This window comes from Mesoplodon bidens (assembly GCF_964165515.1).
Source record: "Mesoplodon bidens genome assembly, chromosome: 8".
Taxonomy (NCBI): domain Eukaryota; kingdom Metazoa; phylum Chordata; class Mammalia; order Artiodactyla; family Ziphiidae; genus Mesoplodon; species Mesoplodon bidens.
The window spans coordinates 84256343-84283072 of record NC_138165.1 but is presented as its reverse complement, the minus strand read 5'-3'; the positions used below and the strand labels follow the sequence as shown (position 1 = coordinate 84283072).

The 26730-nt window shown below is 41.3% G+C and overlaps 1 protein-coding gene across 1 annotated transcript; it reads left to right on the top strand.

Annotated features, from left to right (window-relative positions):
- Positions 1-4499: 4499 nt before the first annotated feature.
- Positions 4500-25461, top strand: MDH1B (malate dehydrogenase 1B; the record flags this gene model as incomplete). Its single annotated transcript, XM_081242398.1, has 8 exons — positions 4500-4618; positions 6766-7262; positions 10465-10606; positions 11965-12128; positions 15371-15510; positions 15815-15866; positions 20789-20869; positions 25415-25461. The coding sequence occupies 8 exons, from the start codon at positions 4500-4502 to the stop codon at positions 25423-25425; spliced, it is 1206 nt and encodes a 401-aa protein (XP_081098524.1). The 3' UTR covers positions 25426-25461.
- Between the last annotated feature and the right edge of the window lie 1269 nt (positions 25462-26730).

Sequence of the window (26730 nt, the reverse complement as noted above, 5' to 3'; positions counted from 1 at the left end):
CCAGTCCCACCAACTTTAGTTGCTGTCACTTTCTCTGTGTTTATGCCTGCAATATCTGTATCCTAAGACTTTGCCTTTTAGTAGCTACTAATGAGTAGTTCATTATAAGTAGTTCATGCTTAATTAGTAGCCTGGCAGCCTCTTAGAGGAAGTGAGGTCTAATATAGCACTGGAGGGGAATAAATATTCAATAGTCTTTTTTCCTTTCCACATTTTATTACTAATGATTCTGATCTCCTATGAAATTCATTTTATTTTGCCAATATAATAAAAATCAAAAGTTTATGTTATGGCAGTCTATGCTATAACTATATAAATTATATTGTAACTGTATGATTAATTCTGTAATTATATGACACATACTTGTAACTACATGATAATTTCCATGTGATGAAAGAAAATATTGCTAATTTGAATTTTTTAGGTAGAGCAGATTGCCCATATTATGCTAAAGCAGAACTTCTGGCAGATTATTTACAAACGAATCTTCCTGATTTTCGGATACATAAAATTACACAACATCCTGATGTTTGGGAGGTAAGAGGCCTTTACAGTTTGTTAAACTTACACACACAGAAAAATGTGTTCTGATTTAATTAAATATTAGCTAGTGTATCAGATAACTTTCCAGTAATGAATGTTCATGTACTATTGATATTTTAATATTAGTAAAATAAGTCCTGACTTATCAGCCTCAAAACATTATTTATATTTTTTTCCTAGTACCTAATAGAACAAATGAGGCCCTAACCAGTAAGTAGAATCAATTTGGCTTGGTATTTCCCCCACAAGAATCCACATAGCTTATATTGCACTTTTTAACTTTCAAGTCTCCTTCGTATTGATTTCTAATGGCATGAGGGACTTGTTTATTTGACACACCCTTCTTTGGGACTGAGATGGAAATTTGGGTGAAGGAGTTTCCTTTACTGGGGAGTGCTCTTGGGAACAACATCCTTAGAAAGAATGAGGGCAGCAGGACTGGGCACTGGGGGAAGTTGAACTGCCATACAGCTCTAACAGAGGGCTCAGCCAGCCCTACAGGGAACTCTGAAGCTGGGATGGCCCTTCAGAGATAGGAGGCCAGGCTTTTGTTCTCCTACAGCTAACAGTCATAGGATGTGGGCTGCCCTGGGGAAGAGACTTAACCTTAGGCAAGGGAACATCCTTTGGCTGAGGTCAGTTTCCAGAGAGAGACTCAGCACTGAGCCATCAACAGCCAATACACCTCGTGGCAGGGGGAATGAGTGCCTTGGTCACGAAAGAGGAATAGGGACTACACGTGACAGGATCTGCTCGTTCACCAGTTGTGCCTTTTGGATCCACATACTGCCTATAATACGTTCACACCGTCTGGGAACAGCTCTTCCAGAATTCTGGTTGGCATCTCTCCCCAGGGAAACTTTATAAGAGGAAGTTTAGTTAAATGAACAATAATCTCCGCTGCACATCATTTCAGCACTATGCATCATTCAGCACCATAACTGACTCATCACCTTTCTTCTCTTCTATCCATTGTAGATTCCCCTCACCCTCTGCTGATTCAGGTGACTTATTAGGTGTGGTGGTGACTTACACCTGTATCCTTAGGGGTCTGAGCCCTCGTCTCTATTCCCTTTTCAGGATATGACTGTTGCACCTGTCCATTTGCTGTCAAAATTGAGCAAGGCACTACCAAGGATACCCCAATGGATTACCTAGATGCCAACCATTCTTTCCTGCCCACATTGGGTAATAGCTGCCCTACGTGCTCCTGAGCAACAGGGGCAATTACCCCTTCCATGATGGTAACTCCTTTCCTTACTGGCTGATCTCTTGGCACAGGAGCTCTAAGTGACCATGTGGCAGCCATAGATTAAAGTTTAATGGGGCTCTTCCTGATAGAAGCACCCCTCACCCTGGGTGGGTCCCTGGGAGTGATGGTAAGCAGGGTCACTCTTAATTCCATCCTTGGTTCCTGGATTCATGTATTCGACCTATTGGGGCAAAACTCTATTGATTTGTGGTGTATATTGCATCCTGAAAGGTGATACCCCCATCCTTGCAAGGTATCAGTCTCTAAGCTGGTGCCTGCATCTTCAGTGTGTTGTTCCATCCCTCTATCATGCTGCTAGACGTTGCCATATATGATAGGGCCAGTGGGTCCCTGGTTTCATGCCCAATGTCATGCATCCTTTACTTTAAAATGGGTTTCTTGGTTCAAAGTGATGTTATGCAGGATCCCATGTTGGTAGGTTAAATATTTTGAAAAGTCTTGAACAGGGTGCTGGCCAAAGTCCTACAAGCAATAAAGGCAATTCTTTATCCAGAATATATGTTGATTAAAATCAAGGTGAATCACTGCTATTTCCAGGGTAGAATGTAATCAGATTGCCACCAAGAGGCTGGTTGTTGTCTTTGAGGGATAGTGCCATTAACAGGAGGTCTGTGTTGATCTCTGTTAATGGCAGCAGCAATGGCTAGATGAGCTTTGATGAGTGATAGCTTGTTTTCTTAGACCATGGCATAAGCTCTAACTTTTTCACGTTCCCATTGTGCCTTCAGCTATCTAAGTTATCTTACTGCTGGGTTGCTTAGTGCTTCTGTCATAGTAGATGTTCTCTGGTGGGCACTGCCCCCTGTCCTCTTTTATTTCAGAATTCTATCATCCCAATTGCCATGGGGTGCAGCTCTATAACAGCATGTCATTTAACAGCCATGGCCCAGAATTGACAGCCACCCCAGGCTTCTCAGTGATGCTGAGACCCCTCTCATCAGTGCATTCCTTGTCACTTTGGTGAATGTAGTGTCCTCCAGGCCCTTCCAGAGAACATAGGTGACCAATAGTTTTCCAGCCTTCTGTCATAGCATATCCACTCTAGCGAGCCCATTTTTTCTAAGCTTTTTCATCCCTTCTTCCATGGTCTTCCATGACAGTTCTGGCATTTCCATTTTATTTCATCCCTTCCTCTGAGCTCTGAAGAGCCATCCTAGCAACATGTTAGCACTCTCTTCTGAGGTCTTTGTCAGGGTGTACACTCTTGAATAGCAGAAGAGTGATTCATTTTGATAAATTCTCTCTTGTCCAGCTTTATGTTCCACTCTTGATTCAGCACCCTCAGGGTCCAGTCCTGTACATATTCTTCCAGCTCCTGCCAGGACATCACCATGCCCTGCTTGCTGCTGAAGGTCCTTTGAGGTAGAGTCTCTTTCTTCTAGATTCCCAGTATTTCACTGGTCAGGCTACGTTGTGACTAGAGGGGCCATGGGGGAATCATCATGGTGGAAATATCAACAAGGGAAATTCATTTGTAAGATTTTATTTGTAAGGTAGCTTCATGATACATTCCTCCAAAGACAAGAATGTTGCCATGTACTTTACCCATAGAAATGTTGCATTCTGTCTCTATGCAGATATTGTCATTGGAAGGCCTAGGGTACACAAACCAGATAATGATGATTTAAACTTTTTCTAGTAAATATTATCAGAAATCCCCAGATAATTTTTAGCTCATTAATTCCATCTAAAAAAAATAAACTATACTCACATATTTGGAAAGCAATATCAAATTTATATGGCCCTAAGACCAGAGACATCTCATACAGAAGACCATTTGAGTTGGAAAACTCGGCTTATTTTTTAAGCCAAACCCTTGCACTTCAGGTCTACTCAGGAAAGAAAGCAACATTCAGTACCTTTATTTGGTCGATGAATTCAAAGAATATTCTTTCTTACTTGATTAATTTGTTACTCAACTCATCACTATTTCTATACTTATATTTTACAGTTTAAAGATATCTAAATTTTATTATGTATACACAGAGGTAGTAAGAAAAAAAAACCTGGGCTTCCCTGGTAGCGCAGTGTTTGAGAGTCCGCCTGCCAATGCAGGGGACACGGGTTCATGCCCCGGTCCGGGAAGGTCCCACATGCCACGGAGCAGCTGGGCCCATAAGCCATGGCCACTGAGCCTGCGCATCCGGAGCCTGTACTCCGCAACGGGAGAGGCCACAACAGTGAGAGGCCCGCGTACCACTAAAAAAAATAAAGTAAAAAATAAAAAATAAAAAAATAAAAACTAGTATTTTAATGTTTGAACTCTAAAGCATTGAATTGAATTCCAAGGCAGATTCAATGTGTGACTTCTCGTGGACTATATCATTCAATAGGAGTGGCTGAAAGAATTGTGTAAAAAGAATAAGTGGAGTCACAAAAATTCCCCCATCATCTGGAGAGAGCTGTTGGATCGTGGAGGAAAGGGTTTGCTTTTGGGAGGATATAACGAGTTCCTAGAACATGCCCAGGTATACAAATTAAGTTGATTTATCTGTCTAAAACATTATTGTTCTCTCCTATTATTATATTTTTCAAATGTCTTGCTTTCTAAGGTATTCTCTCAGCTCTCTTTTTACTCTATTTGGGCTTTAAACAAGAACTTTCCATTATAGCCATTGTCAGCTATTCTGGTGTTGATTTTTTCTTTCCCAATATTTAGCTTTACTATGGTGTCACCTCTAGCATGACGACTGAGCTGATGAAGACAGTTGCTCAAGAGAACCTGGGGGCACACATGGAAAAAGAGCTGGAGAAAGAAGCCCTGAAAGGTCTTATCAACCCCTTGCAGGTCTGGATCACCAGGTGGGACCGTCACATCCCAGGATTCATGAGGTTGGCTTTTTATGTTTAGAAGGACAATGATGTAGGGTTAATTACATGATGGAAGAATATCTGAGTGTCAAGTTTGAGATTTGTATGTATGTATACGAATATTATAGATATGTAATATATGTATATGCATATATATCCCCTAGTGTAGCCCCATGTATGAGTTTTAGACTATATATAGATTTAATGTGTATGTAATATGCATATAATACACATACATACTAAATCTAAGAGCAACTTTATAGCAAAGATATTTACTCTGCATAACTGTCTCCAGCTCTCCTGCCCTCATTCTGTGTGTCTCATGCTGTCTGCTGCTCATACCGTCTTGCTCTTCGCCTCACGGTCCTTCCTTCCCTCTCCCTTGTCTCCTTCCTTCCCTCCGCCATCTTCCTGACCGTTGCCCTCTTCCTCTTTCCCACTTGCTAGAGTTGTCCTCATCCTTAGCTCTTCCATGTGCACTCATTCTCTGTAACCTCACCCCCCTCACTCTTGCCCCGTCTCACTTTTTCTCCTCATCACTCTCACTCTCAGTGGTGGGTGGACACATTCGATGCTTGTCATCGCTTTTTCTCTCTACCTCTGTGCTCTGTCTCTCTCTTTGTCCTGTTGCTGTCCCTCTTGCTCTATCTCTCCCTCCCCCTTTCCTTTCCCCACCTCTCAATCTGTCTCTCACACTGCCCTTCTTGCTACCTATGTGTGTATCCTAATATACAGGCTCATCTGAAAAATTATTTGTTATTATGAAAGATTTCAAATGCAGGAAAGAACTGAGAATGATGTAATAACCGTACATGAACTTTACACCCAGATTTAATAATATTACATCTGCTTTAGAATTTCTTTAATATTTATTTATTTATTTGGCTGCGCTGGGTCTTAGCTGCAGCACGCGGGATCTTTATTTGCGGCATCCGGGCTCTTATTTGCGGCATGCGGACTCCTCCTTGTGGCCTGCGGGACCCAGCTCCCCGACCAGGGATCGAACCCGGGCCCCCTGCATTGGGAGCACAGAGTCCTAACCACTGGACCACCAAGGAAGCCCCTATATATTTTTAACGGATTAAAATGGTACAGATTCTCTTGAAAACACCACTGCGCCTCTCTCCAAAGCCACTGTGAAAAAATGCCCGGATGCATTTCTAAACTCCCCCCTCAGGGGTCATTAGGGCTCTCAGTTATCAGCCAAGCTATAGAGTACTCAAATACTGGCTGAATTGTGGGTGCAGATACATGATACCTCGCCTGTGTTGATCCTAGGCTTCTTTATAAGGATTTGGAAAAATAGGGCTTTCTAGAAGATGTCATTACTTTGCAGATAAGGGTACAAAATAGAAAAGAGTTATGGTTAAATGAAACTGATTTCCTTATCTTTTTTTTAAAAGAATGTAGACACGTAATTACAGTAATATGACACAGTTCTTTTAAATTTTGCTTTCTGCCCATTCTATTTAATTTGAAAAGCCTTATAAACAGGTACATTTCTTAGTTTTGTATTGTTTTCAGATGGCCAAAGCAAGAAGTTAGCAGTGAGAATTATTTTGTTCTACTTTTGATTTCTAGCCTTAAAAATGTCTGTGCAGCTGTGTATGCCAATTTAATATATTAAATCACCCTATTAATGCACGTGCAGAAGAATATCTATTAAGAATAAAGACTGGGGACTTCCCTGGTGGCACAGTGGTTAAGAATCCGCCTGCCAGTGCAGGGGACACGGGTTCAAGCCCTGGTCCGGGAAAATCCCACATGCCGCGGGGCAACTAAGCCCGTGCGCCACGACTACTGAGCCTGAGCTCTAGAGCCCATGAGCCACAACTACTGAGCCCGCATGCCACAACTTCTGAAGCTCTCTCGCCTAGAGCCCGTGCTCCACAACAAGAGAAGCCACTGCAATGAGAAGCCCGCGCACCACAACGAAGAGTAGCCCCCGCTCGCTGCAACTAGAGAAAGCCCGCGCACAGCAATGAAGACCCAACACAGCCGAAAATAAATGAATAAATAAATTTATTTAAAAAAAAGACTTCAATACATGGTTGATACTTAAAAAAAAAAAAAAAGAATAAAGCCTGAAAAGGAGCAAAAGATTTAACCATTCGTAATCGGCTTTGCATTTTTATTAGTGCATCGGCTCCTGCCTGCTACAACCTAATTCCCATCTTGACAAGTGGTGAAGTGTTTGGACCACATATGGAAATTATCATAAACCTATTTGACAACAAGCAGGCAGAAGAGAAACTCACAAGCCTTGTGAAAGAGGCTCAGGACCTGGCGTCGCCCTTCCTGCAGAGTGTGTCCGTCTGCACCCGAGCGGAGGAGGCCTTCCGCCAGGCCCACGTGATCATCTTCCTCGACGACCATGTGGACAAGGAGGTGTACAGTTTGGAAGACTGCATCCGAAGCAGGGCTAGTCTGTGCCACCTCTACGGATCCCTGATTGAGAAAAATGCTCATGATTCCGTCAGAATTATTGTGGGAGGAAAAACCTTTGTGAATCTCAAAACGTCTTTGCTTATGAAATATGCCCCAAACTTCGCCCACAATATTATCGCTGTGGCCTTGGGCGTAGAAGGCAAAGCGAAGGCAGCGCTGGCCAGAAAACTGAAAACGACTCCGTCATGTGAGTGAGCTCCCGTTTCCGTGTCTGGTTTTAAACAGCGTGATTTCACAGCAGCTAGGAAGAACACTGTCCCCTCTAAAATCAGTCGGAATATCTGGACTAGAAACTATGAAACAGAGGCCAAGAACTTCTGATTGTGGGATTTCACTACTGTGCATTTTCTTTCTACTAGCTTTGATGACTAGCTGATCTTTTCCCATCATTATAAAAATTAAGAAACAAGTATTTAAATAATAAGATTTCTATTTTTCAAGTAGTAATTTGAAACTTAATATTCCTTTTTTTTTTTTTTTCCGTGATAGTAGTCAACCAGTGTAATCGGTGTTTTTTAGAAAAATACTCAGGGCTCTGTTAAAGTGACCCCACCCCACTTCCCACCTGTGTGACTTGGGGCAAATCACTTAACCTTGCTGTGCCTTGCTTCCTCACCTGTAAAATGAGGATGTAAATAGCACCTACATCCTAGAATTGATGCAAGGATTTAAAGAGATAATGTTTCTAAAGTGCTTGGAGGAGTGCCCGACACATGGTAAACATTTGCAAGGATAGTAAACTTGTTAAGGTGATTATGCTATGTGATCAGTTTCTGCTCCTAATAATCTTTGTACTTATAGCGGTCAAAATCACAGGAGGATGAGACAGAATCAGAAAATGGATTTTTGTATCTAAAGGGGGAGTGCTGTATCTAAAAATATTTGTCATGTTTGACAGACTTTAGCTATTTGTGCCCTTAGATGGAGCAGGTGCAGCGAAGTCCATTTAGAATGCCAGGAAATGCAAGGCATGACATCAAGCAAAATTGGGAAGACAGTGAAATGTGAGCCTACAATGCTCTCAGTCAGATCTATAAAGGACTTTGGTGAGCCCCTAACACATTAGGGCAAAGCCCTGGGACCATAACTTCTGGTATTCTTGCATACAAATCATTAGTGTCTTACCCCCAGGGTCAGTGCATACCTCAGCCAAATGGATACTAAAATTATTCAGTAGGAAAACATTTCCTAATCATTTTATCTGTGTTATCAACCTTATATGTATATGTGTAGATACTGATTTCTCACAAAAGATCTATGATACACTGATGAAAGTGTCAAGAAGAGGCAGTGTCACAAAATTTAAAACAGGGTAGTCACTTTCAACCAGAAAGCTGCTTTCTTGTGGGTCTGGTGGTACCATAAATTCTAAACCCTGCTGTATTCAAAGCCGATAAGCACAGGAGCAGCAGAAAAAAGAAAAGTGGAGACAAGTTGGGACAAAAAAGGGAAATGTTAGAGGGACGGCTGTTAAAATGGAATTGTCAGTGGAGTAGTAAGGAGGAAGTTGGCAAAGACAAAGACAGAGTTAAACAAAGTAATATGAACTAGAAAAACCATCAGGGAGAATTATTCCAGGAGAATTCCAGATGCCAAGAGGGGAGCAAACCTTTTCAGGATATCCCTTGAGTTCAGTTCACACATAAACCTGTTTCTCAGACTATGTACATTGGCTTAGTTGGAACTCTTCCTGTACAAGTGACAGAAAGTCCACTCAAAGCGACCAAAGTCAGAGCTTTTTTTCCACATAACTGAAGAGTGCAGGAGTAGTTCTTATTTGGGCCATAGCCGGATGCTGGGGTTCAAGGGATGATGTCAAGCTTGGTTTGTGCTCTCACTTGGCTCATCACTCAGCTCTGTTTTCCTTAGCTTTGATCTGATTCTCAGATAGGCTTTCTCTAAAAAGTGGCAAAATGGCTACCGGCATCATAGCTTAACTACCCCAGTAGAAAAAGAGCATTCTCTCTCGATTCTTTGTATAAACGTAGCAGAATAATATCTCATTGACTGGGCTTGGACCACATGCCCTTCTCCAAGTCAATCAGTGTGGCCAGAAATCTAGAATCTAGGTCTGATGCCTATTGATAGACCTGAGGGGTGAGGACAGCTTCACCCAAACCAAATGGCCTGAAATTGGGGAAGGGTACCTATTTAAAGAAAAACCAGTGTGCTGTTAAAGAAAAAAAGTAGGAAGAGATGTTAGGACAAAAAACTAAATAAATAAATAAAGCAGATGTCCGCTATAATTTTCTCTAGCTTGATTTAAGGCATTTAGAGCTATAAAGGGCCTTAAAACTTTAAGAAAAATTCTTTTCCCTCCTGCCTGCCTTTGAACACAACTCTGTAAGTGTGTGATACTTGGAGCTGCTGCAGTCATTTTAGGACCATGAGGGGAAGGCCAAGAGAGTAACATCTTTGAGCTGCTTAACAAGCACCAGTGTCACTGCCTACCTCAGACTTGTTATCTGAGAAAAGTAAACTCCTTCTAGTTAAGCCAAGTCAGAAAGATATTCTGTTACTTGAAGCCAACAGCAATCTTATACAGAACAGGAAAGAATTTAATCTCCGTAACGGAAAGTGGTGTGACCTTTTAAGTGAATTAAGTTTTTAAAGAAATAAGTTTATAAATAAATCAATAAAATCCCCTATTTTCACTTCAGATACATTCCCAGAAAATCCACAATTATTAGAGAGAATTATTAGAGAGAATTTCATATATTAGAATCATATGAAATACCAATTCCTATTTCTCTCTACCCCCATCCTCTTCTTTCTCTTGGTAGTATATATCACGTTGTATAGTAGTTGTTTTCTCACCCACTCCCCTCTACCCCCAGAATATTGCAAGGATTTGGGCTGATTTGTTTTCTTCTGAGCCTCTCACCTAAAAGTGCCTCACACATACAAGCTAATTCAATACCTTTGTTGATTAAGATGTTCCTTGGGGTCCTCTTATTCCAGCACCTCCATTCTGCAGGAAACGAAAGGCACCCAGGGAGTCAAGTGACTTGCCCAAATTTCTACTCCAGTCTAAAATCAGGGACTCTCTGTCAGAATCAAAGCAGATAAATAATCCTCTTCATGGCAAGCAGAGTGGTGAAGTTAGGACCAGAGCAGGGGTATAATCTTCAGTAGCAATTTCTTTCAGGGAGCATTTCAGTGTTCCCTGAAGTCAGTCAAATGCTCACACCATCCACGTGCATTATTAGGAATGGCCAGACTCTGATGATTAAGGAGATGATCCACATTGTTTGCACATTTTCAGGGAGCATAAACTTAAGTCTGTTTTATAGCAAAAGGACCAATTGTAAAACAACCACACAAACAGAAGGTAGACTACAGTCAATTTTTTATATTACGTTATTTTTTAAAATTTCTTTTCTTCACAGGCATCAAAGATGTGATAATTTGGGGTAATATTAGTGGAAATAACTACGTCGATCTGAGAAAAGCCAAGGTTTACAGATACGAGAGTGCTGTTTGGGGACCTCCTCACTATTCACGCCCTGTTTTAAGCCTGATTTTTGATAGGTACAGTATCTTTTTAAGTGAAGTAGTCTAACATTGAATAAATGTGTAATGTTATTATAATCATTTAAAACTCATCTTAGAAATCTGTGTGCAGAAGTAACTTTGTTCACACTCATCCTCATTTATGCTTTCTATTGAAGAAATGTAGAGAATTCCACAGAATTTCAACTAGTCATCCCCACCCCCAATTTATTTGATTTTGGAATTTTGAATTTTTATATTTCAGATTATCCTTAAAGTGGCTCACAGATTCCATTAACGTTATCACTAAAGCAAACATATGTAAAGTGAATCTTATTTAATGTAAAGACCTCTGTCCAAGTTGAAATTAGTTGAAAAAGCTTCGAGAATAAGGAATTACAATGGTGAGCAGGCCCAGGCCATGCTGGGTGTTGGGTTCCAGGAAAGGCAGAATTGAGACGTGGTGAGGGGCACCATCTCTGGAGCCAAGCCACCTGGGTTGGAATTCTCATTCAGCCACTCATTAGCTGTGTGACTTTAGAGAAGTTACTTAACGTCTTTGTGCCTCGGTTTTTCCATCTGCCAAGTGGAAATGGTAGCAGAGTATGGGTCTTATAGGGTCATTGGGAAGATGAAATGGGTTAAGACAGGCAAAGCACTTAGAAACTGTGCCTGTCACAGTCAACACCACCATTACGAAAAGGCCATGGAAGGAGGAAGGGGGAGGAACGCCTTTGGAACAAGTTTTGAAACTTTGCAGCGCTTTCCCAGTGGTATCATGTCCTTTCCATCACCCCTTTCTTCCCTTCCCTTCCTTTACCCACACCTAGAAATTGTGTCCCTGGACTCATTGTCTTGGAGCGCGGTTCCTCTGCATTGCTGCGTGTGTGCGGGCAGCATCTCCTGGAGGTGTATCGTGCCGGCTCAGCAAGGGCAGCTGTTTCATGCTTGTTCTAGTCCAGCTGGACTGTTCCCCGAGTTTAAACTTCAGATTAGAAAACGTAATTATTTCCTTAGTTCTCAATGTGAATAATTCAACATTTCATGATACTATTTTTTTTTTAAGTGAAGGATACCATTGGTTCCAAGATAGCCTCTATGGAGAATAAATTCTTTGATGAAATTAATTGTTCTTGCAGCCTTTGGCCACTTTTCTGTGTTCCATATTTATGGTATCAGGTTTTTAGTTTGAAACTTTAGGACTCCTTTCTGCTCTGTTTCATTACTTTTCAGTTGACTCTTTATGGGATTAAAGAAGCTTGAAGAAGGGGCGCAGGAAGTCATATTTCTGTTTTGTGGAGGTGATTTCTTGTACTCAGATCCATTGACCCAGGGAACATTCTTATTCATTCCTATTCCTTCCTCCATTGTAAAATTGTTTCTTTCTCTCCTTACAGTGAGTGGGTAAACAGAGAATTTGTGGAAAGTCTTAAAAAGTTCACCGCCACAGGAAGACAATTTGGGGGCATCTTAGCTGCACACAGTATAGCCACTACGTTGAAATACTGGTACCATGGCTCACCCCCTGGGGAGATTGTGTCTTTAGGGGTACTGAGTGAAGGTAAATCTGGGTTTTTCATATCTTACGATATTTTAAAACCTCCATGTATGCCTTATGCTCCTACTTTTGTGTCCTTACCTAGACAGACTCCTACCTCTTTTTTTTTTTTTTTTTTTTTTTTTTTTTGCGGTAGGCGGGCCTCTCACTGTTGTGGCCTCTCCCGTTGCGGAGCACAGGCTCCGGACGCGCAGGCTCAGCGGCCATGGCTCACGGGCCCAGCCGCTTCGCGGCACGTGGGATCTTCCTGGACCGGGGCACGAACCCGTGTCCCCTGCATCGGCAGGCGGACTCTCAACCACTGTGACACCAGGGAAGCCCGTCCTACCTCTTTAAAGGCTCTGTAAGCTCTCTGGATTTTCACAATTCCATAATCATTCATTCATGCATGCATTCATTCAGTTATCCATTCAGCAGTGCAACAGTATTTTGTGTGCATGCACTGGGAACACACATAGGGAGTAGGCCTGGCTTTTGCCTTTCAGGAAGCTCACAGAAGAGTAAAGAAGAGCCACATACATAAATGAAATACTTCTGTTAAGTTTTTCTCACTGTATCCCTGCTGAGGAAGGGAAAGCAAGGTCAATTTTCAGCAGGCAGCAGGAAGAATCAGGACCGGCATCATAAAGGAGGTGACACTTCAGGAAGTGTCACCTGCAAGTTTGAGTAGTTGTTTACCTGACAGACAAGTATGGAAAGAACTTCTGGGCACAGGAGCTGCAGGAGCAAAGACACAGACACACGATACAAAGGGCACAGCAAGACCCAGATCTCAGAGTACCAGGCAGCAGCGGAATGTGGAAAGCTTGCTCTCCATCCACAAATACAAAACATTTTTATATCCTTACTATTTTAATCTGCTAAAAACTATTCAGAGCACTTCTACTGTTTTTTGAAAAATAGGAAAGAGAGAATAGCTGATGCTGTGTGCGCTGTAGGTTCTACCTAGAGCATGTCTTCCCTTTGTGCTTTACATTCTCCCTGAACAAACCCATCCATTCCCGAAGCTCCAGGCCTGGGCCTTGCTGCTGAGCCCCCCCTTGTCAAACATTGCCACCTGGATGTCATGCTGTCGCTTCAAACCAACACACACCAAACTGAACCTGTTGTCGTCCTCCCCAGTCTGATCCACCTCTTGTATCCTTTATGTTATTAATGGAACCATGATCCTTCCCATCGTTTCAGTGACTACGGTGTAGCTCACGGAAATCTCCCTAAATCCCCCAAGTCAGAATTAATCTCTGTCTCTCCTCTGTACTCACATAGCATTTGTTCCTCTATCAGAGAGCATATCACAGCCTGCCTTTATGGATGGGGTGGTTAGTCGCATACGCCCTCTGCATTAGAGTTCACCCACCCTGAGGGCAGGGCTTCGACTGGGTCTACCTGTTGCTTCTTCATGGGTAGACTCTCAATGCGTCTTGTTCAATTAAAGTTAACGTGCACGAACATCTGCACGTGTGAATTCAAATCACTGTGTTACCTTTTTAGTGAAATAGACATTTAAAACCTCATCTTTATCTGTAAAAGTAAGTCAGAAAGAGAAAGACAAATACCGTAGGCTAACACATATATATGGAATTTAAGAAAAAAAAAATTCCCTGGCAGTCCAGTGGTTAGTATTCCCTGCTTCTACTGTTCGATTCCTGGTCAGGGAACTAAGATCCTGCAAGCCACGTGGTGCAGCCAAAAAAAAAGTTGAATTAATCTCTGTAGGAATTCATCAATAAGCAGTTCAGTGTTGGGGGCAAGTGAAGAGCAAGTGATCATTGTGTCCCCGAAATGGTACCACGTATGTAAACCCTCATCTGCTGTTCACTCATAAGGCTGGCTCTCAAATAGAGAGTGAACAGAGGTCCTGGGACATCCTCTACAGAAAAGTCTTTTAGATCCTGGTTTCTTGACTCTCCTCAATATTTTGCCCTAGTGACAACACTTTTTTTTAAATTGAAGTATAGTTGATTTACAATGTCATGTTAGTTTCAGGTGTACAGTTCAGTGATTCAGTTATACATATATGTTCTTTTTCAGATTCTTTTCCCCTATAGGTTATTACAAAATATTAAGTATAGTTCCCTGTGTTATACAGTAGGTCCTTGTTGGTTATCTATTTTACATATTTTAGAGTATATATGTTAATCCCGTCCTCCTAATTTAGCCCCCCCTTTCCCTTTGGTAACCGTGAGTTTGTTTTCTATGTCTGTGCATCTATTTCTGTTTCATAAATAAGTTCGTCTGTATCTTTTTTTTTCAGATTCCACATATAAGTGATATCATATGGTATTTGTCTTATTTCACTTAGTATGATAATCTCTAGGTCCATCCATGTTGCTGCAACTGGCATTATTTCATTCTTTTTTATTGCTGAGTAATATTCCATTGTATAAAAGTAACACATGTTCTTTATCCGTTCATCTGTCAATGGACATTTAGGTTGCTTCCACGTCTTGGCTATTGTAAATAGTGCTACAGTGAATATTGGGGTGCATATATCTTTTCAAATTAGAATTTTCTTCAGATATATGCCCAGGAGTGGGATTGCAGGATCATATGGTAACTATTTTTTGTTTTTTTAAGGAACCTCCATACTGGCAACATTTTTGATGACTAGAATGGCAAGAATAATCTTCTTATTTGATTGAGACACAAAAAACAGGAGGCATCTTATCTGAAGGTTGCTCAGTTAGTAATAAGCATTATCCATTTTTTTATTTGGAGCACATTTAAACTAGGAACTGTGAGATCACCGCTTTCCCTTCCCAGTTTCTGCCCCTTGGCTCTGTGACTGCAGTAGTAGGCTGGAAGAGCAAAGGCGAGATTGGACAAGTGCTCAGCTCAGGGGCTACCTAGGGGGGCAAGGAAAAGCCAAGGAAGCAGACAAAAGGAATCCAGACAAGGTGGAAGAGAAGGACTGCATTAGTTCCCAAGGCAGAGGCAGGGCATCTGAACCCAGCAGGGACAAAAGGGATAAAGAGGGAACAACGGTTCTTCCTTCTGAGAGAAACACAGAAGGGCAAGTTGTCAGAACTCAGAGAGGTGCTCAATAAATACTTCTCGAGTAAGTGTTTCAATCTTCCCTGGGGAGGAATTCGCAGAAATTCCTCCATTATCATTAAATCCACCATTAGATCCACCATTATCATTAAAAAGCATGTACAATGTCTGTCCTTTTCTACAGTGTTACCAGGAAGGTTTATTTATCTGAGTGCTTTTGTTTTGCTTTGCTTTGTGTTTGCTCCCTGCAGGCCAGTTTGGTATTCCTGAAGGGATTGTCTTTTCTATGCCTGTGAAATTTGAGAATGGAACTTGGGTGGTTCTTACAGATCTCGAAGACATTGAAATAAGTGAACAAATAATGACCAGAATGACAAGTGATCTAATTCAGGTAATGTCAGAATAGCTCCAAGGGAACTGACTTCAATAATAGCCTGAAACCGATTCCCCTAGATCAAGGCATACACTGATTTTCTGTGGGTTCGATTTGCATCTTATTCCTAAGAACAATAAGGAGGCAATAAAGGTTTGAAGAAATCAGCAGAAGAACACTACTCATTTGGTTATGTAATTTCTAGTATGTTGAAAACAGTTGTTGGTTACTTAAACATCAAGAATCAAAGTGTTTTTCTATTAAAGAATGATTGTTAGTAATTGTGGTCATTTAATTCTCTGATTACAAAATTTTTCCACAGGAGAAACTTGTTGCACTTGGAGAGTTGATAAATTTTCAGCCATATCAATCAGGTAATCTTTTAGATATGATGTTTTACTGGGCTGCTATTAAAAGAGTATTAAAATATATGTTAAAATGGAATCACTATTTAATATAAATAAGTATAATTCATATTTCCTCACTTCTAAGGTAATTTATTGACAAAATAAACTACCAGGTTTAGTGTGTCCTTTGAAATAAAGTTTCTTAAAAGAATGCTAAAGAAATCACATCTTAAAGACACTATTGCCTTATAAAGTTTATATATACCATATGTATTAGTTTCCTAGGGCTGCCATAACAAATTACCACAAATTGGGTGGCTTAAAACAACAGAAATTTATTGTCTCATAGTCCTGGAGACCAGAAGACCTAAATCAATGTGTCAGCAAGGCCATGCTCCCTCTGAAGGCTCTAGGGAAGAATCCCTTCTGTGCCTCTTCTAGCTTCTGGTGGCAGTGATTGGCATTCTTGGCTTGTAGCTGCTTCATTCCAGTCCCAGCCACGGTCTTCACAAGTCTGTCTTCCCTCTGTGTGTGTCTATGTTGCCAAATCTCTTTCTCCTTATAAGAACACCAGTAATTGCATTGGGGGCCCACCTTAATCCAGTCTGACCCCATCCTAACTTAATTATATCTGCTAAAACTAATTTCAAGTAAGGTCACATTTACTGGTACCAGGGAGCAGGACTTCAACATATCTTTTTTGGGGACACAATACAACCCACAACACTACAGTTACTTTTAGGTAACTTAAAAAAAATAAATTTCAATAAGCTTATTTTTCCTATTGGTATTTTCTCTAATTGTAAACTTACAAGGAAGTGGTCTCATCTTTCTTTCTTTCGCCTTAAAGAAAATCTCATCTGAAATATGAAAATACAAACATAAATAAATTAATTCACTTACAGAAAGGCACTCAAGTGCCTTTTGAGAGCCCAACATCCCTTCCATGTACCAGTGTTTATGGAGTGTCAACTGTAAGCCAGTGCTAAGAGCTAGAAATATGGGGGTGGAGAAGATAGACCTGTTCTTGCCTTTTGAAACCTACAGTCCATCAGGGGATCATAATTTACACAAATGTCTGCAGCTGTGGTGAGACTTAGGCATGAGAAGTACAGGGTGCTGTGCTATGAGAGCTTATACCTGGGGATGTGAGCAAAGACCTTGGGGCAGGAAATCATGTCACCTTGTTTGAAAAACCACCAAAAATAGTTTGTGTGGCCAAAGCCTAACGAGATGAAGCTGAGAGAGACATGAAGGGTAGATGAGAGTTGCAGAGGCTTCTGGATGGAGAATGACCCAATCGGGTTGTGATTAGTTTGGAAAATAAATTGGAACAAGGCTAGACTGTTTGCAGGGAGACCAGTATCAGGAGGCTGGTAGCAGAGTGACACAAGGAAGTGGTGATTACAGCTGAGGCTGGAGGCTGTAGAATTTTGAGAGATATTTAGGAAGTGGAATTATCAAAGACTTGATGACAGTCTGGCTCTGGGGAATGTCAGAGGACTCAGACTTCACTTGCTTGAGCAATGGGGTGGGTTTACCAATATGGGAAAAAATGGTAGAGGAAATTATTTGAGAAAGACAGAGAGAGAGAGAGAGAGAGAGAGTGTGTGTGTTTGCCTATGCGTGTGTCTGTTGGGTGGCAGAGGACGGGTGCAGTGCCAGAGTAGAGGAAGGATGAGTTTAGTTTCTTACATTTTGATTCTGAAATACCTACGGGATATCTCAAATGGATACATTACATAGAGAACTGCATACTTTCTGGAGCTCAGCAAGATCTGGACTGCAGTTATCAAATTGGGAGTTGTTGCCTATAAATAGGAATGAGGCCATGAGCATGATGGAGATTGGAGAGAGCGGGGGTGCCTGGAGGAACTTAGCCTTTAATGGTTAAGTAGAACAGGAACAGCTGACAGAGGACTGTGAAAAAGGGATGATCAGTCAGGACAGCCCCTGAACTCTGACACCATGGAAGACCTAAAGGCGGAGAGTGTTTCAGGAATGAGGGCTGGTCTACACTGTCAGAAGCTGCAAGGGGGTCAAATAAAATGAGGCCTGAAAAGTACGCAATGGATGTAGGACACAGAGGTCATTTGTGACTTTGATTAGAGCAATTTTGTGGAATGAGGAAGGCAGAAGTGAGACCAGAGTGGGAGGGGAGGACCGCAGCTCCCTGTGGAGCTGGGGTGCTTAGTGCTGCGGGCCTGAGGAACATGCTGGCTGCTGAGAACAGTGGGAAGGGCCCCCATCAGGATTTTCACACAATAGAAGGGCTTTCTGAAGGAGGTGACATCAAAACCAAGTCATGAGAGGAAAAAAGGCATTAGCTAAGGTGGGGATAAATGGGATGGTTGGTTCATTCAGAGGGAGCAACAAAGTGTACAAAGGTAAAGACATAAGGCAGAACTTTCTGTGAACCGCCAATTCATTTTATCTGGAAAATAAAATTTGAAGTGAGAAATGTCAGGAGGTGGAGAGGTTACTTATCTTGTTAAAACCAGTGAAGGATTTTAGGCAGGGGAGGGACAGGAGCAAGTTCAAATTTTGAAATGATCATTCTGTTCCTAATGAGAAGAATGAATTGAATGGGAGAGACCAAAAGTGGTAAGACCAATCTTTTTGCAGGTAGAGAAATGATGAGGGCCCTAATCAAGAAGTGGCCATGAAGATGTAGAGAAGGGGCTAGATTTGAAGATATAAAGTTGACAGAACTTGACCAATCTGAGATAGAGGCTAAGAGAGAGCTCCGGAGGGTCAAGAATGTCCCAGTGTTTTTGGCATCTCGACATATGGTGGTGTCATTCCCTAAGACAGCAATTCCCAAACCATCAGCCACAAATGGGTTGGGAGTGTGGAGCTGATGGTCCCCTTAGCTCCACAGACTGAGTATGGGGCAGCTGGAATCCCCAGGCTGGTTACCTCTATTGTCCTTGACATTTGCTGTGTGTGCTAAGTCATGAAAATGATTGGGAAGCTGTGGGCAAGGTAAGGAATATAGAAGGAGCAGAATTTCAAGAGGAATTTATGTCCAGTGGGTGAGGGACACATATCTCTGGAAGCCAGCAGAGAGATTTGGGCTGGAGATGAGGCTATGAAGTCATCAGCAACTAGGTGGTAGTTTTTTAGAAGAAGCTGATAACCATGGTGATCCTGTGGGGAAGGGCCTGAGTGGCTGGGGAAGGAAGACTTCTTCACTGCATGGTCTCTCGTGGCTTTTGAATTTTGTTCCAGGTGCATGTTTGACACATTCAAAAATATAAATAAGTGGAGAGATAGATATCTGGATGGATGGGTGTTAACATTTAACTACCATTGGAGAGTGAGAGGGTGAAGATGGAGGGGTGGGAAGAGAAAGGTCATCAAGACAGCAATAGAAAACCAGCTTCAGAGCTCAGGGTCAGCTTCACACAGGAAGCATCTCTGCTGCTGAGACCTAAGAGAAGGGAAGGGGTGATGGATGGGATGCAGGGAATTATGTCGGATGGGGGGATTCAGAACAAAATGGGCAGCAAGGGCAGGTCCCAAGATTAAAAACTAGGGGAAGGGCTAGGGTTATAAGGGAAGAGGTGAAGATTTGAAATAATTTGTTAAGAGGAAAGGAGAGAAGAACAATGGAAAAAGCCAGATTTTTTTTTTCAGAGCTGAGGGCTCAGTGGAATTTAGAGACCGTGAAATTTGTAGTAACTCCAATGAACAGTTGCGTGATTCCCTGCAAAGGTGCTCGGCTACCTGGATGCAGGAGAGGAAACCTAGATGTATGATTTGTAGTAAGCCCTGAAATATTAGAGAGTACTGCCACCCCTGCAATTAGAATAAAACTAATACTGTACAGTATTCCAACAAAAGTCTGAGTATTTCCATGACGACTTCATTTGGAATATCAAATTATTTTCCCAAAGTTTTTATTTTTCTCATTTTTTTTTGTTTCCTTGTTTTACTGGTGCCCTAAATGAGTGCTCTGGTGATTTGCTCATTGGCTTTGAATATGGGAATGGAAAATGAGTACAGTTTTGTTACTTTACTTAGCATTTGGGAAGGAAGCAGGTGAGGCAGTGAAGATGAGGACAATTGCAAGAAAGCCGATGAAGTGATGGACTACAGGGGTCTCCATTGGACAAAGAAGGACGTAATAAATAGAAATAAAATTTAAAAGCTCCAGGCAGGGGTGATATTGAAAATATTTAACAATCAGTATGGCGCAGATGACAACCAATTAAAGCAGTTGCTGCCTCTCAGAATGGATTAACTAGAAAGAAGCTGGCAGGGGACAGAGGACTGCCCTTGGTCAGACCCAAGAGGCTTTAGTGAGGTCACAGTACCAGCAGTGGGAGGAAGGGCAGAGCGTGGGGTTTGGGAATTGAGAGCCGGTTGTGGCTGGTGGTCAAGTCACCAGGAGTGGGCCAAACCAAACAAAGCCCCAAGGCAGCATGGAGGTGGAGCGGGTGGGCACAGAAGTCCAATGACCAGTTGGTTTTACCTCAAACTCTTTTATTCTCAGAATTTAAGGCCCTCTCCTCCTGCCTAGCAGACTAGAGTTGCAAATTCCTCTTACGATAATGAGCTATAAGGCAGTCACTCTAAATTTGACTCCATTGACTGGTAGGTAGTCCTAAATTTCCCATAACACTTGCACTATAGATGGTTTTGTGAAAGAAAATGACCTGATTTTATGCTGTGTTTTTATTAATAAAAGTCAAGGCATATATATATATATATATATATATATATATATATATATATATATATATTCATTCATTGACCTTAACTCTGTTACCATTGGTCCTCGCCCAAAACACTGTTCCAGAGATTCCAAGCTCAGAGCATTGAAAATAATCAGACATTTGTAGAGTTTGGAGATCTCTGCTTATTACCATATCAATGAGATAATTCATGTATGAGGTTTGTTTAATCTTTTCAATTAATTTAATACTTAATTTCCTGACTTTTAGAAACTGACTTAGCCAAAGAAGATGAAAAGACCACCTTACCTACCACAAATGACAACCGGGAACATTGGAAAGTCTCAGATGGTAGGTATATCACTTGAAAAAAAAAAGTACCCTTTTTATCCAAGGCTTAACACTAAATTTCAAAGAAAGGAGTTTGATCATTTATTAGCCATAAAAAAATGAGAGTTAAGTCTTTCATCACCTTCATCCTATACTCAAAAAAGAAAAATCATTGTTAAAAATCTATTGAAATCTTTGAAGGAAGGTACCAGACATTCACTGAGCACCTTCTAGATGCTGGTCACTGTGAGAGACACCGGGGCCCACAGTAAGGGAGTTGTGGCCACACAATCACATCTGGGGGAAAGGAGCCATGAGAATATGAGAAAGTAAATGCGAAGACACACAATGAATTAAAAAGCTTGATGAAACAGGGCAAGGTAGTACACAAGGAAAGAAAGTATATAATCTAGAAACTCACAAGGAAAGAAAAGATCCTTGTAATGTATGAAGGGAAAAATTTAATAATATCTTGAAATTTAGTTGAGACTTCAGATGGCTAAAAATAATCCAATAGCATGTATTTATTTATTCAGAAGCTGTGCTGGTTCAGTCACACAATATGAAAAAATTCTAGAGATCTGCTGTACAATGATGTCTGTATGGTTAACAGTTCTGTACTGTCGATGTAAAATTTTGTGAAGAAGGTAGATTTCATGTTATATGTTTTTACCACCATTGAAAGAAGAAACTGTGAGAGGTGCTAGGGACATAAATATACATTGAACGTTGTCCTTGCCCTCAAAGTGCTCACCGTCTAACGTGGGTGACTGCAAAGCAAAGCGAAAACTACCTTATGGAGAGGTAAGTGTTATGATAGAGGGTATAGTGGGACCACATAGGGGGTCTCCTGACATAGAGAGTGTTAGAAAAGGCTTTTGGGAAGAGATGAAATGGAAGCTGAGTCTAGGAGGAGTAGGAATTACTCATGTAATTTGGTGAAGAGGAGGTGTGCAAGTAGAGGCGCAGGTAGGGAAGAGGTTGTGAAAGGTGTCCCACCAGAAGGAAAAACAGGGGCAAAGCAGGCATTTCAGGGGATCAAAGCATGGCCAGAAGTGTGAACCAGAGGCATCATCAAATTATATTCAGAAGATGATAAGTAGGGCAGCTGGGCTACAGTAGGGGATCCAAAAAGGATGAAGAAAGCTGGAAAAGCTAGGTAGAGGCCATCTGTTGAATAGTTGGTGGACGGCTCAGCAGCATAGCTGGTGGCTGGACAGAACATGAAATTGTTGGGAGCATGCTTAGAGAACTAATCTAGTTTCATCACTGACCCTCTGGAAGATGCTCAAGCAGCCCAAATCACTATCCAGAGGAGCCTGGTGAATTCAGTTCCAGCCAGAATACATATCTTTAAGAGGCCCAGTCAGACAGTGTATCTGGGTACCTGGGTGGCAGCACTATTATTCTAGTCGGCCCAGCTGGTGATAAGCAACACTCATGCAAAGGAGGGAGGGCACTATGGCCCCCGTGAGAGAACTGAGAAAAAGCTATACGGCCTCTCATGAAGGGGATGACCGGCAGCTTCCCAGGATGGCGGAAGAAAAGACAAATTGTCGAGTAGGTATTCCCAAGTCTTTGCATCAGAACGATTTAAGTTGGTCATTCAAATTTTAAGGCTCTTAGGCTTAACTAATTCATAATCTTAAAGAACTTTAGTGGTAATTAAGTGAAGAAAATGGGGTTGATTTCAGGTTGTTGTGAGGGCTGTTTATTCAATGAACACTGGAATCAAATATAACGAGATACAGTGCTTTCCATATTGTGGGTTAGGTGAGTTGTGAAAAAAATTTAGTGGGTCATGAAATGGATTTAATAACTGGTGTTTTTCCTTGAACTAGAATAAAATTGATGCTAAAAGGGTAGGTAAGGAGAGCAGAATTTTTTTCCAATGAATGAGAATAGGATAGAAAGAAAAAGATAAGTATTAGAAAAGATAAGAGAAGGATAAGAATAGATTAGAAAAGGGTGAGTATTTTTTTCATTTAACTTTTTGTTTCATTATATGCACACAAGTGAAGGTACTGGACTGGAATGTAAAATGTATTTTTTTTTTTACACTGGGTTTTGGTCAACAAAGTTTGAAAAGCACTCACAAAGAACATCTCACGGGCTGTTAGTTATATTCTAAACCACCATGTTTTATCTAATATTGCCTTCAGAATATAAAAATTTGTTTTCTGATCTAATGTCAGATGATGAAAAGGATCTAATTTTGTCAGATGGTAAGTCTGTCAAGTGACAAGCAATCTGCGTGGTGCTAATGGTCATGACACACATTGTCCAGTCTTAGAGAATGACCCTGTGGTCAGAGAACACAGTCCAGCAACCAAAGTAATTTTGAAATAACTCTGTTTCTTTTATTCATAAACACTTTGAAGGAGGGATAAAAGATGTAAGCAAATTTTTTTTTAATGCTGAAATTGCTTCCATGTCATACTCACCTCAAACGCTCCACAAATACTCTAACTTCAGCTCCAGCCTCTATGTTTCATCCTTCTCACCTTTCCTTCTCAATCCTTCATTACAAAGCTCAAAATAGCTGACATGGCATGTCAGGATCCTCCTCAGAATGTGGGTGAAAGGAAGACCCTGACAAGTCCAAGTTAGAATTCTCTTTAACAGGGAAAACCTGGGAATTTTTATACATGCATACATATATGTATCTTGTATATATTTGTATAGAGGCTTATATATTTTCTAAATCTGCCTATATGACTTGTATATCCAGAAGATAATAATAATCTAGTCTGTTTCCATCTTTACTACTTCTTTACTTAAAACCCTTTGTACAGGAGGGAGCTGGCAAACACTGAAACACTGCCAGTGATTTATTTTGTGGGGACCAAGGTTTCACAGGGAAGTTGGTAGAAAGATGCTACACTGAGCTGTTTGGCTAGACACCCGTTTGCCCCTGACAGTGGCTTATCCATGATGCCATATAGAAGTGATCTGGCATCTTGCAACTTTCAAAGAGGACAAGGCATTCAAGAAACTTGGAGTAGAAGGAAAAAGGAAAAAATGAGAAAAACTGCAAAACTCAATGTCCTTTAAATACTAAAACACTCCGTTCTTTTAATTCTCTATATACTGCAGTAGATTTTTTAGATCTGATTCCTCAAACCAGCTCTGAAAAGCCACACAGTCAAGAACACACACGGTAGGTGGTAGACAAACATTAATGTTAAAAGGTTGTCTTTTGGGCTTCCCTGGTGGCACAGTGGTTGAGAGTCTGTCTGCCAATGCATGGGACATGGGTTCGTGCCCTGGTCCGGGAAGATCCCACATGCCGTGGAGCGGCTGGGCCCGTGAGCCTGTGCGTCCGGAGCCTGTGCTCCGCAATGGGAGAGGCCACAACAGTGAGAGGCCCATGTACCGCAAAAAAAAAAAAAAAAAAAAAAAAAAAGGTGGTCTTTCCTTTTATAAATGGAACTGGGTAGAAGAGGTCAAGTGTCCCTGTAATATGGTTCTTCTCAAACCCTCCGCGTTCCCACATCCCCAGAAATTCAGCCATGTTTGCTGATTCTCTAGAGCCTAGCTTCCTACTTTTATAAGCAGGGCTATGACAGTGACAACCGAATCCTTCCCTCAGAATGAGTAAGTGAGGAAATGCACACAAATGTATCTGCAGGTCCAGATTTTCAAAGATTGTAATTAAGTTGTCATGATATTTTATTCAAACAAGGCAGATGTAGGTTTCTTTGTGGTTGACCAGTCAGGATATTCACCCATGGCTCCACACTTTCATTTAAATATCCAATAAGATTAATAGATCCATTGCACCTTCCAATCTGAAAATGTGCAGTGTGATGGGCTTTGGCGTGGGGCTAGCTATGGGGAATTAGAATTGGTGCATAGAGGAAAAGTAGGGCCAAAAGAGGAAACGGAACTGACAATATAGCTGCTAAAAATTTTCAAAATGAGAAGCAAAGGAGCCAAGAGAGATGGCACATAGAAATAGATTGAGGTCAGGAAAGTGGCCAGAATTTAGTTTTGATATGAAACTGTCTAATGATGATCATGTGGTTTGATTCCCCTCATAGGATCCTTCTCACACATGCACTTCCTCAGCTATTGAATCTGATTGAATACAGGAATCCAGTAAACACAAGGAAAAGGGTAGCCAAGGAAAAACTAATAAAAACATGTTACTAACATATTTTTTAAATAGTTACATCGTTTCATTTCCTTCCTTTTACAGATTCTGAAGGCAAAACTATGGAACAGTAGCAGATCAAATTAGATCAACTATAAAATTATTTGGTAGTGTAATAAATATGGAAAGACCCATGAATGTCTGTATTTAGAGAAGAATAATTCGAAAGATTTACTTCAGTCTTGGATAATATTATGTGAGACAATTAAATAACAGTGACAGCACACACACAAAAAGTCAGAGTTCAGTCATTTTTTGTTACTTGTATCTATTTATATGTTTGCTTATTATTGTTCTCTCTCTAAATAGTTTGGTGTCAACTGCTGTTTTTTAAACTACACTAAAATAGAATTGTCAGTCATTGCATCCTTGCCCACACATCCTTCTGAGAGAACCTGTTTCTCCCGCAGGCCGTACCTAAGACATGGGCCTAGGTGGCCATGTTTGCTCAGATGTCCTTACCACCTTGAACTCAGCTGATTGGGCCAGAATGGATACACCTGACTCAAGGAGAACCAATCAGATTTTTCTCTTGCTCTCTCAAAAAATTTGAACTGAGAAAAAATGAGTAAGTTGGTGTCTGAGTGATGGTAATGGTAGCGAACAAGAGAAGGCCACCAAGTTCTGCCTGTGAGGTCTTCAGAGCTCGTCAGGTTTACCGCCTTCATAAGAACCGACTGTGTATTGTTTTTCCTTGGATTTGCTTTTAGATTGTAGATTTCTGTTTCTTGATACCGTATGTAGCCTGAGTAAATGGAATTTTAAAAGAAAAGCATAATATTTTACCTTATAATTGCATGGTTTAAGAAGAAAATTACAGTATTTTATTAAAGTAGTAGGAGTCATACCCATCTGCTCTTATATTTCGAGCTAATAAGACCATTTACAAAGGCCAGTTAGGAACTTTTGAAAGACCAGGAGTGATGTTAAAAATTGCTGATACCTGTGCTTTCTCTGTAGTTTTTTTTTTTTTTAAATAATTCTTTATTTTATTTATTTATTTTTGGCTGTGTTGGGTCTTCGTTTCTGTGTGAGGGCTTTCTCCATTTGCGCAAGTGGGGGCCACTCCTCATCGCGGTATGCGGGCCTCTCACCATCGCGGCCTCTCTTGTTGCGGAGCACAGGCTCCAGATGCGCAGGCTAAGTAGCTGTGGCTCACGGGCCTAGTTGCTCCGCGGCATGTGGGATCTTCCCGGACCAGGGCTCGAAATCCTTGTCCCCTGCATTGGCAGGCGGATTCTCAACCACTGCGCCACCAGGGGAGCCCCCCTCTGTAGTTTTAAATGGCGTTTCAGGTACAAGTTACTTTCTGAAAATTCAGGGAGCTTTCAGATGCTTCTGCATTGCTTCTGTACCATCATAATAAATTGGATGATTTTAAAACCATGACTAACTTTGGCTTATTTCTGAAGTCAGCACCTCATTTATTATGAAGAAAACTTAAGGACTTAAGGACTTCAGGTGAGGTTTTGTGCCCTAATCCTACCACTTCCTCTGCCCCTTCTTGTGGGGTTCTCAACCAAAGGGGTGAGACCACAAAGAAGAGTAACTGGAGGGGAAATCCCCTGGTGCTCGACAACACACAGTGGAGCATGTGGCAGTTGCCCCGCAGCACACAGGGCTTCTTCACGGTAAAACTGAACTCGATTAGAACGTGTGACTCAGACTAAGGAGCTCAAGCAAAGCTTCCTGTTCCATTCCCCTGGAGTCAGCTATGCCCATCAGT